This window comes from Castanea sativa, chromosome 5 (assembly GCF_040712315.1).
Source record: "Castanea sativa cultivar Marrone di Chiusa Pesio chromosome 5, ASM4071231v1".
NCBI classification, from domain to species: Eukaryota; Viridiplantae; Streptophyta; class Magnoliopsida; order Fagales; family Fagaceae; genus Castanea; species Castanea sativa.
In genome coordinates, this window is record NC_134017.1 from 56,422,114 (window position 1) to 56,434,350 (window position 12,237).

General features: G+C 35.4%; 1 protein-coding gene and 1 pseudogene across 1 annotated transcript; both read right to left on the reverse strand.

Annotated features, from left to right (window-relative positions):
* Nucleotides 1-13: 13 nt before the first annotated feature.
* LOC142635451 (uncharacterized) lies at nt 14-9,172 on the reverse strand (annotated as a pseudogene).
* Nucleotides 9,173-9,361: 189 nt separating this feature from the next.
* LOC142635452 (uncharacterized) lies at nt 9,362-11,828 on the reverse strand. The gene is made up of 5 exons (XM_075809603.1): nt 11,774-11,828; nt 11,614-11,682; nt 11,428-11,496; nt 10,322-11,223; nt 9,362-9,976 (listed from the first exon to the last, which is right to left on the reverse strand). Exons 1-5 carry the CDS (start codon nt 11,826-11,828, stop codon nt 9,362-9,364), a joined length of 1,710 nt encoding a protein of 569 aa, XP_075665718.1.
* Nucleotides 11,829-12,237: the final 409 nt, after the last annotated feature.

Genomic DNA, 12,237 nt, shown 5'->3' on the forward strand with positions numbered 1-12,237 from the left:
TCTCGGGCCGCCATCACTCCACTAAGGCAGTTATCAAACCGTGGTCAATCTCTCTACCCGGGACCCAAAGGAGTCCCTCCAAACCAACTGCCTTGATGATGTTCCTGACTCGGTCGTCCACCATTGGCTCTCGATTGGAGAACTCTGAACTACGGCTACGGCAAGTAATAGATCCTGGATCCTGCACAGGATCGAACCATGGATTAATATATGGGTGGCATATGCATGTACATTGTATAAATTAAATGCATGTACATTAGTTAAATCTTTAGTTTTATGTTTTACCTGCCCATTCCAAATGGCTTCGGACCGATGCTTGAGCTGCTTTGACAACACCGACCTGTCAATGGGTCCAGGCTCTGTATAGTCAATCCGCCCAGCATTTGCAGCAGCCATACTACACAAAAATGATAAGCAGTTAGTTTGAGAAATGAACACACAATATGCTTATGGAAGTAGGTATAACTAAACAAAACATCATTGATCCCTATCTCGCCAAATTTACTCCCACAACCCTAATCCATAAAAGGACTAATGCTGTGGCATAATGCCATAGCTATTTCCCCAAGAGAGCTTGATTGAAAAATCCAAGCTTCCGAAGCCTAAAACCCCCTCAATCCCATGTTCCTTAAATTGTGTTGTAGAGCTAACTGTGTCTCCACTCTCCATTCACCTAATGAAATTACCTTTCATCCCCTAGGCCACTCAACAACAAGTCTCCTTAAAGCCCTCCTAACATTTTACAAGAGAAACACAAGCGAAAAGAAAGTGAATTTATGAAATCCACAATAGATCAGTAGATGCAAAAGTACAAGACCACTGGAACAAAGATCTTAAAACATGGAGTTGTTCAGTTCAACTTCAACAATAATAAAAACTTAAGTCCAAAACCCTCTTAGGCAACATGCATTGGACCCGAAAACAATAAAAACTAAAGACCATGGGTTCGTTTGGTTAAGCACTTTAAGAGCTTAAAAAAGCATTTTCAAGGAGCCTTTGTTGTTTCTTGAAATAATCAGCAACCCAGTTTCATTTTCCTACAGTCACGGATACAAGTTTCACATTATGTTATCACTCATAAATGCACTAGACAAATGAATGCATCCAAAATCATCAAATTTTGATGTTTTACTTTCCAAAAGAGCTCAACATCAAGTATGTCAAGGAATAAGAAATTGTTGAATGATATTAAAACTCCAAGCATAACTACTGAAAAATTAGTGCGTACATTTTTAAATCATATCAACAGTCAACACCAAATTAAGCTCAAGACCTCACCATATGTTATATACATACTAATTCGGTGATCAATCCTATTAAATATCATTACGATTCAATGGTGTCAACCCATTGAATTTAGATCAAAATATTCATACTTATAACAGTAGAATAATAACTGTCTCACATAAGCTAAACAATGGCTATCAACGTCACATTTTCAACAGTTGTCGGCCATCGCATCGATGGTCAGATCTTCATGCCTCAAATTAGATATTTGTCAAATTCTTGTACTATGAGCTACAAAGAAGAGGAGCGAAACTCTAGTTATAAGAGATCAAAGTGACCAATTTTTTCCCATTTGAGCTCTAAATGGGTGATCACCGTTGGCACCGTCTACTTAAACTTCTCTCATAGATGCGTTATTGTTTCACATGGGCATAATGGCCCATCTATTCAAGAAAAACTTTGCTTAACATTGCATCATCAAGGAAAAGGCCAAATTACAGCTAACACATCTATGCTAACACATTATGTGATGCATGCTAGATGTAACTAAAAACCACCAATGGGATCAAATATTAAAAGCAAGTGCAAATATTAAAAAATGTAGTTGGTGCTGTAGGAAACATGTTCTCCCCACATTTGGGAGATAATTATTTTTATCGAAAATTTAATAAAGATCCCTAACCATTTAGATGTATTCAACTACTGATCAGTCAATTAATGCTAGCACGCCAATACCCTGAGCATTCACCAAAATCCTAATGGGTTTCAAAGCACAAGAATGATTCAAGTAGAAGAGTGAGTCGCTTGTACAAAGATTAAAAATCACTACTCTAAGATGCAATAGCACAAACACAATATTATGGAATAGCAATAGCACAATTGAATAACAAAAACACCCAAAATCCCAAACCAAACACACACACAGAAAATACCCATTCTAACAAACCTAGATTTCGGAATTTCTAGCAAACTTCTAATACCCATTCTAATAAACCCATTCTAATAAACCAAACATAGCAAACTTCTAGCAATTTCGGAATAATCCATGAACAAAGAAAAAAGTTATATACATTCACTTACCTTACAAGTTGTTCTCTGTGAGCAAGAGGGAGGCAGTGGAGGCGCAGAGCAAGGTTTTCTCAGATCGCGTAGACTGAAGGAGGGTGAGTGAGTGAGAGTGGAGAGGGTGAGCAAGTGAGACTGAGTGAGGTTCGGTTTAGCTTTGAGAGATCGCGTAGACTGAAGGAGGGTGACTGAGTGAGAGTGGAGAGGGTGAGCGAGTGAGACTGAGTGAGGTTCGGTGTGTAAGAGTGAGGGTGGGTGAGAGGAAGAGTGAGAGTGTCAGGGTCTGGATGCATGTGAGAGGAAGAGTGAGAGCGTGAGGGTCTGGTGCGTTAGAGAGAGGGGAGAGTATTAGTGTGAGAGGCGTTAAGTTTGAAAAAGCCCCAAACTAAAATCGAGTCTGTAAGACTCGGTTTCAGTTTCCTCTTTTACCACGTGGATCAACCACGTCATACCGAGAGGGCCACGTCATATAAATCGAGTCTTAGAGACTCGATTTCCAGGTGGAGGCCACGTGGCAAAAAGTCCACATCAACCTGCGAAAACCGAGCCTCAAAGACTCGATTTATGGGCTAAAATCGAGCCTCTAAGACTCGAGATGTTATTATGTTATATAGTTTCGGAACCGGGCCTGCTAACTATATAGTTGGGAATTGAGGGTTATTTTACCATTTTCTCCACCGAAAAGACACCATTTGCAAACAATCTTATGATAAAAATGAGTATTATGTGCGATGAAATAATTTTTCATCACACTCTTAAGTTTTTTTTTATGATTGAAAAATTTAGTAATCTTAAATTATAATAAATGCTCTAAATTAATCCTTACCCAAAAAATAAAAGAGCCTCTGAGCACGCGCGTGAGCGCATGCTTAGAGGCTAGTATTTCGTAACTATTATTTATTTTTGCCAATTTTATTTATGCAGTAATCAACATGTTATTAATTGGAAGATGATGCAATAATTTAGTATTAACCTTTAGGGGAGGAAAAAAAGATCCTCTGAATAAATCTTATAAATAATGCATATATTAAAAATGCATAATAAAATTGTAACAATAAAACTACTTATAAAATACATGTGATGACCTTTACAAAAGCAATTATGAAGAAGTTGATGGATCATTGTAGAAAACTGAAATATTTACATTAGGTAAAATTGTAAAATAATGCATTACATCTGAAATATGAATATGTGAACTTATTAATATTATGCCGACTACGGTAGAGAAGTTGGTGGAGCAATGCTATTTGTTCCACATTCTAATTGCTTTCCAGCAGCATTTGCCATGAACCTATGATACAAAATGTGTTAGCTTGTGTTATTAATAAAGAGTTTAAAACGTACATAATAATAATAAGCACAATAAATATCAAGTATAAACTTGTAAAATGAAATATTTGAATTGACCTTGTGATGATATTGCATAGCTCCATGTATGTGAAATAGTCTACTTCAGTTTGGGACTTGAAGAACTATCATTTAATTACCAAAAATTTAAAAAAAAAATTATATAAAAACTATGTAATTAAGTTTTTTTTTTTTAAGTAGATGTGGTAATGATTTGTACCTGCTTTATTATCTCATCGTCCTTGACTCTCATTTTCTATTTTTCTTTACTATTTTGGGTCTTGAAAATTGCATCGTCCTTGGTTTTTTTTCTTCGTATCTTTTTTTTCTCCTGGATGTTGGAAACCACATTGTCCTTGATTTTCATTCTTCATTTGTCTCTGTTGGCATGAGTGTTAGAGATCACATCGTCCTTAATTTTTCCTTTGTCTTTTTTCTTATGGATGTTGTGCACCTCATTGCTCTTCTTGACATTGATTTGTTTTTTGTCTTTGTTCTTCGAACTTCAAAATGAAGAAAAAAATTGTTTGTATATTAAGACTATCAATTAGTTATTTTCCTATTTTAAAAAATACGGTAACAAACCTTTCCAATTTTTGTGACTCTAAAACTCGTTTCACTTCTTTCCAAAGCTCTTTCTTGTCAGCTCGAATAGTGAATCCCCAACCAGGTGTAAATTTCCAATTTGCGAACCTAACCCATACACAGCATGACATTTTTAATATTAATTTTGATAAAAAAATTGAAAGGGATGCTGATTAAAGATTTCATTAAAAAGAAATATACCTTGTTATCAATGGCCTCCATGTTTAATAATGATTGATCATCCTTCCAATTTTCCCAATGAGTAGTAGGAACAGCATGCACTCCATTACTTAGCATAGTGGACTCAATCCTCACATTTGAGTTGGACATCCTTCCTGTTACCAATTAATTGTATACATAAAAAAGATCAAGAAATAAAATATTAAAACGTAGACCGCATAACCATTAAAATTTGTAAATTATTAAAATAAATTTATATGTAAGACAATTATTTCCAATTGTTAATTAATACCTATGAGGAAGGGAACAAAACATCCTTATACACAATATTTCTTGTGTGAACGCCTTCCTCCTCAGGTATTGTTCCTTTTTGCACCAATAGTTTTGTGTTGGATTGAGAGACTCCCCTTGACAACGCCACATATAATTGGCTATGACTAAAAACATGATCAGGAAGATAAATTCCAACAGTTGGAATTGTCTGACCTTGCGCTTTGTTTATTGTAAGTGCAAAGCTTAAACGTACAGGAAATTGTCGTCTGATCATTACAAATGGCAAGTGTACATTTTTTGTTGTCTTCAAAGGGATTCTTGGCAAGAAAACACGTGTACCCACACATTGTCCAATCAAAATTTCAACGTCAATTACGTTTTGTTAAAACATCCACGGCATATCAATCTTGTACCATTACATAATCCGGCTTTTGGATCTATATTGCGCAGCAACATAATTGGAGCACCTTTTTTTAGCCTTAATATATGTGGTGGTAAACCCCCTGGAGATATAGAATTTAAAAATTCTTGTTGATATAGATGCTGCGTATCTCCTTCAACCTCATCAAAAGAATGTAACGTAAACTCATCTCCTGGGAATTGAGAAATTATCTTTGCATTAAGCTGTTCAACATCATCATTGATAGGTGTTAGCAAAGCCCTATCAACCATATACCTTGCATCATTGGCATGTTCTTGCAAATTTGGAAAAACTTGATCAATCAAGTTGTATATAGAATGCTGACCCTCCCATTGCATTGCCATTGAAGAGGGTAGTTTAATCAAATCATCCATTATAAATGGTTCATTCCCATCACCAATGCGTTGTATATATTGAGCAAACTCTTCATCGTTGATAGATCTCATATTCTGCTTCAAATGTAACACTTTGACATCTTTCCATAATAGAGACTTGACTATGCATGCATCAATTATTTCTGTCTTTGTACCCTTTGGAACAACTGAAAGTACTTGACGAAAATCTCCACCCAAAATTAGCACCTTCCCACCAAAAGGTAAATTTACTTCCATAATCTATACTATTATTTAAGGGATTTCCCCTGTTTAGATTCAACATTTTTTAGTTTAAAAATGCCCCTACACCCCTACGTTTAAGTAGATACAAAACTAAAGGGCAATTCAGTAAAACTACAACTCTAACTCCCACTAAAACATTGCCTAAAAAACAGGACTACTTTCCTGTTAAGTTTTAATTTTTTTTTGAAATGTTAAGTTTTAAATTACTTTATCTACTTTTAAATTACTTTTTCAAAATAAAAATGATATATATTAGTTTTTATATATTATTTTTTTTTTATGTGATATGTGGCAGTTTTTTTTTTTTTTTTAAGAAACTGTGGGTGGGTTTTTTTAAAGAAGGTGGAGTAATTTTATTTTTTTACCGAACTTGGGATAAGCGTTTTTTAATAGAAAACCGTAGGGTAGTTTTTTTTTAAATGTGGGATGGTTTTTTTTAGGAGAAAGTGGGGATTGTGGACAATTTTTATTTTTTCACTTTTTTGTCATTAATTTTTGTTGATTTACAGTTTTAACCTTATATTTTATTTTTTAGTAATAAGAATAAGTTAATTAAATGAGGAGTATTTTTATAAGTTGAAAATACAATAATTAAATTTTTGAATCCTCTCAATATATAGAGAAGATAAAATAAATAAATAAAACACAGTTATTTTTCTACAAAATAGGACTACTAACAAAAAAAAGCCTCATCGCAATGATTTATATGATTTATATAAATATTTTTTCGAATATGATTTATATATATGTATATTTTTTTCGAACGATTATATATATAAATTACTTATGAAAAAAAAAAAGTTGATAAAAAAGAAAAGATAGTAACAATATTGGAAAAAAAATTATAATTAAAGCAATATATTGTCTAGGGATTGGTGTTAATTGCCAATTTTTCCCCTCGCATGTATCCCAAAATAGCGCGCAACTCATTGCACACTCCACACACAAACGCAGCTTCATTCCTATACATCCTTATCTCTCATATCTCATCTCTGAAAAAAACAAAAAGAAACAAAGATGGAGATGTCTCTGACTCACATTCTCAGAGGCTCTGTTTCTACAACCCCACTGCTCTCTCATTCTCACACCACTACTACAACCACCAAACCCCACTTCCTTCACGTCACCACTCCAAAACCCACCACCACCATACCCTCTGTGTCAGTCTCTGACATTTCTTCTTCAGAAAGCTGGGCCCCACACTCATGGACGTCCAAGAAGGCCCTCCAGCTCCCGGACTACCCGGACCCGGAAGAGTTCCGGTCGGTCCTCAGCACCCTCGAGTCCTTCCCTCCCATCGTGTTCGCCGGCGAGGCCCGCAGCCTCGAGGAGCGGCTGGCTCAGGCCGCATTGGGTGAGGCCTTTTTGCTTCAAGGTGGTGACTGTGCCGAGAGCTTCAAGGAGTTCAGTGCCGATAACATCAGAGACACTTTCCGGGTTTTGTTGCAAATGGGTATCGTCCTCACCTACGGGGCACAAATACCTGTCATTAAGGTTCGGTCCGGTTCTCTCTCTTTATCTTTCGTTCCTTTTTTGGGTTTTTATTTTTCGTTAGATGATTTGGGTGGGTCTTTCGTTGTTACTTGCATGCTTTAAGATTTTGGGAATTCGAGTGTGCATTTGTTGTTGTGTGCCGAGGATTAGGAATGCGCTTTGTTCGTTCTTTTGAGTGCTAGATACTTCATAATTGGGAATTTTGAAAAATGGCACGGATTAATACACTATCCTTAACTTATTTCATGAATAAATTAATACATTTTCCTCATGAGTTGCTAACAACTTTTTTATTAGTGCCTGACCATGTTGATTGACACCTTATTTTATATACACGCACTCACATGGGTACTTTCTTATAGTTTTTTTTTTATAGGATCTTCGTACTATTATAGCAGCAAAGTGATGATTGAAACTACCCTCATAATGATTATACTACAAACTATATAGGAAGATAAAGTGGAAAGTTGAAGTCTTATATATGATGGAATGGCTACACGTGAATCATTTACAAACAATCTTATGATAAAAATGAGTATTATGTGCGGTAAAATAATTTTTCATCACACTCTTAGGTTTTTTGTTGTGATTGAAAAATTTAGTAATCCCAAATTATAATAAATGCTCTAAATTAATCCTTACCTAAAAAATAGAAGAGCCTTTGAACACGCACGTGAGCGCGTGCTCAGAGGCTAGTATCTTTAAATGTTCTATCTAAAGATTCAAGTGCACGTCGATTTACCATTGGGGCTTCATCCCAAATAATTATGGTGGCACGTCTAATAAGTTCAGCTAAGTCTGATTGTTTACTTATTGAGCAAGTAGATGAAGCATCGGGAGTTAAAGGAATCTTAAACCTGGAATGCGCCGTTCTTCCACCAGGGAGTAATGTTGCTGCTATGCCAGATGTAGCTGTGGCAATTGTAATGTGACCTGCTTTTCTCAAGGTTGCCAATATTGTGCGATACAAAAATGTTTTCCCAGTTCCCACTGGCCCATCAACGAAGAATATCATGCTTTCCTTACGATCAATAACTGTCATGATTTTCTCATATGCAACTCTCTGGTCGTTATTCAACTTTTCAATTAAAGTGAGTTCTTCGTCTACATTTGGAACAGTTAGCTCATCTTGAATGAGTCTAGGTACAGCTGAATCATTGTCACATTCTCCAGTCGATATCGGCAAATCATACTCTGTAATGTGCTTTCCATGTTGCAAGAGTAACGCCCCTAAATCCTTGAGAAGTTTATTTGTACGACGTGTCTCTGTTGTAATAGATGTTGATGGATAATCTTCTACCATATATGGGTAAAACTCATTCCACAATTCTCTTACTCCAGTTGGTAGACAAAATACCAATATTGTTGCAAACAATCTTCTTAAAGATGACGGCATTCTAATGTCTCTTACTTCAAGTAAACACTGTCGTATGCTGTTATCATTCTCTAGTAAACCCCTTTGTTCAGCTGCTTGCTTAAAAGTTGGATAGGTTATCCCATTAACACTCAATAAATCATCAAATCCTGTTGGCCCTTTGACATGATTAAGAAGAACACACAGATTGAACTTCTCTCCATCAAATGGTGAAATAGTATATATCCTGCCCACTACTTTTTTATGAGATCTTCTTCGTGTCCATATATTGTTTTTATAATCCCAACAATAATGCTCAGGAAACTCTCTATATACATAATTTCGTGCATCATGATCAATCATATTCATATAAAAAAATTCAGTAAGCATTGTCTTTTTACTTCGCTCCAAAACATTAACAATAGGTTCATGTGATCTAAAGCGTACCTGTTGTCTATTTGGAAGATGAATTTGCAAACGAAAAACAGTAGGGTACATTCGATACATAGGAAAAGAAAATATCTTCCAACATGCCTCTGGAGCACATACCCATCTTGCATCAATGTACTGTTGGACCTCATCATAATTTGGGCCTGGCCTAACTTCCATAGAGACACGATCTGGGCCTTTATACACATATTTATATAAGTACTTTGCACTCTTGATATTGCAATATATTTCAACATTAATATGACAATTGTATTTCAGCAGTAATCAAGGATTATATGGAACAACCCAAGTGTTGTCTACCATAATCCTACAATGATTATTCAGTGGCACGGGATTATTAGTATCATATCATTTGTAAACAGGATATGAGTCATTGCCTTGGTATGTTTCTGATGAGAAAGGCTTTGGGTATCCTTTTTTACATCGCCCATTTTTCATGCACGGTGATCTTGGATTTTGTACTCCGCAAGGGCCATGTATCATATGCTTCAGTACAGCTTTATGTAACTGAGGTTGTTCCTCTTTACATGGTATTTTTGCCTTAACAACCCGATCGTAATCATCTGGATTATGCAATTTATCTTCATCGAGAATTATAAGCATGTGTGCATGTGGTAAACCCCTTTTTTGAAACTCAAAGACCTGCACGTATACAATAACTCTTCCGAGAACCCCCTTGACCACAGTATCATCTTTCAATTCTTCAAATTTCGATTTGAAAACTCTTGCAAGCAAGTCTGGACGATCTTGTGCTGTTTGTGCAGGTAAAAGCTCATTTTGGATTTCTTCCCATCCTGGATTGCACGTCATTGTGATGAATAAATCTGGCTTCCCAAACTTTTGAACCAATGACATTGCATCTTGAAATCGTTGGATCATATCATGCGGGCCTCCCACAAATGATGAAGGTAGAATGGTTCTATGTCCAACATTTCCTATATATAAGATGAAAAAGTTGGGGCACTAATAAATATTGATACTAATTCGCCATTAATAAAGTAATGTAACTTTCAAATGTAAAGTTTACATTACCAGTATCACTCTCTCCTTCATTGAAAGCATCTTGTAGGCCTTGGTACAGATCTGCCCTAATAGAATCTTAATTGTGCTCAAACCACCTAAGCTTGTGTGTTTCAATTTTTACATAATTATCAACAACATACTGTTGGGAAAGGCGTCCTCCAAGCCAAATCATTGATAAAGCATCGTCGCGAATCTTCGACATTAGTAAAAATAGATGTATGTTTAGTTATTTTATAATGTAAGCGGCATTTCGAAGTAATAGATTGAAAATAATAAAACTGTTACCTGAAATATGTATGCATAATAATCGCGACATGATACTTTATTTCTGTTAGCGTCACGTGTGTTGATATCCCATCCATATGTTCCAAATGGAAAAAGTATTGGGTATTGCAATGGATCATAAAATCCTGCTGTATCTTGAACATTGATCAAATTACCACCAAAGGTTTGAACCAAAATTTCTCTGCCACTTAAATGACCAGCTTCTTCTCCTCCTACAATAATAGCTGCCACTTGGGAAGCATTGGAAAGACAATATTGAGGTTGGTTTAGAGGTTGTTCTTTAATGAGGAGTTTACATTGATGTAAATTTGGACTTCGAGATAATTGACGAAATTTCTCCACAAATGGATTGTGCATGTCTAAGATCCTTTGAATAAGTCGCACAATATCTTCATGAGCTTCTACAGATTGAGACATTCTACGTTGTATTTCAAGATCAGTGTCATAGATATACAATTGTAGATGCCGCACACTTAGAGGTGTATGTGGTAAAAGACTACCAATTCTATGATAGATGGCACATTGGGCACGAAATGTATATATTCCTCGACTATTTGAGGCCACACTTTCATCCACATGCACACCCATTGAAGTAAATGCAAACATGTTGTTGTAAAACCGTATATATTGCCTGAAATGTCTGCCCCGTGGTGTTTGCTCACAAATGAGTTCCATAAATTCAGGACAAATTGGTATATTGGGGAAGGATATTTTTCCATCCTTGCAACACATTGAGGATGTCTCTCGATGGAACAAATGGGCATTACAAAAGTGACATGTCTTTGGTTGTGGTAGTTGGTACCTAATGGTCTCTATACCTTCTTTAAAATCCTTTGCACAATTGTATCTGCCTCGCATACAATTTATTACATGTGCAGTACCATCAAATGTGTTGTCAACACCTAATTTTTATTTTGAGGAAAAAATTAGTGATAAACAATGTTATGATAGTTGTGAAAGAAAATATTAAAATTGTACCAAATATTATGTTGTGAAAAAAGCAAAATATTAATAATGTTTCGAATATGCAGCTTGATAACAAATAATAAAATTGATAATGATAAACATGTAAATTGAAATGAAAATGGTGACATCGAGTGACGAACCTTGTTCTCTATAGCCATCCCCATGATTTTGATCATTTATATTTTCAACTTCTTCAGTTCTCTCTACAGCTACAATGTAATTATAGAAAATGCTCAATTGGTGTAATTATATATAGAAAATTATGGTGAAAGCTCTATAGAACGATATGAAAATGAAAATAAAAATGGTGGCATTGAGTAATAAACCTTGTTCTCTGTAGGCATCCCCTTGGTTTTGCTGAACAATATTTTCAACTCCTTCAATTCTTTCTGTAACTACAATGTAATAATATAAAATGCTCAATTGGTTTAATTATATATAAAAAATAATGGTAAAAGCTTTATAAATATATTATATAAAACTTACCATTATTAACATCAGAATTTATATGACTTGGTCCAGCCTCAAAGTCATTTGCCATTATAGTTGGATAGGTTGGAGGGAGACCTAAATTTAATATTACAAACATTAACTTAGTAATTTTGTATACATTGACATACAACTAACATGCCAAAAAATATGAATTTTGTATAATCTCACCACTAACTTCTTGCATAGCCCTATGCTCAACTGGCATATTGCGTGCCAAGTTACGGATATGTGTAAGACGACAACTTTGTCCAATCTCGTGATTAGGCGGTATTAGTGATAGGTTTGTTGATGTTGAATTAGAATGTACAACATCTTCTTCATTCAAATTTGTTGGGCCTCCCACTAAAATGTGATCACCACCCAAAGTTTGTTGTCTTTGTCTTGCGTAATTGGCACGACGTCTTGCCAATCAAATATTTCTGCTTTCATTGTCTTCTCTTTGTGTTCTCAAGCGAGCA

Coding starts and splice junctions, on each gene's coding strand:
- LOC142635452 (XM_075809603.1), bottom strand. CDS start 11,828: ATGGCAAATGACTTTGAGGCTGGACCAAGTCATATAAATTCTGATGTT. Junction 11,497..11,613: donor GGATGCCTACAGAGAACAAG/GTTTATTACTCA, acceptor ATTACATTGTAG/CTGTAGAGAGAACTGAAGAA. Junction 9,977..10,321: donor ATTATGCATACATATTTCAG/GTAACAGTTTTA, acceptor AATATTTATTAG/TGCCCCAACTTTTTCATCTT.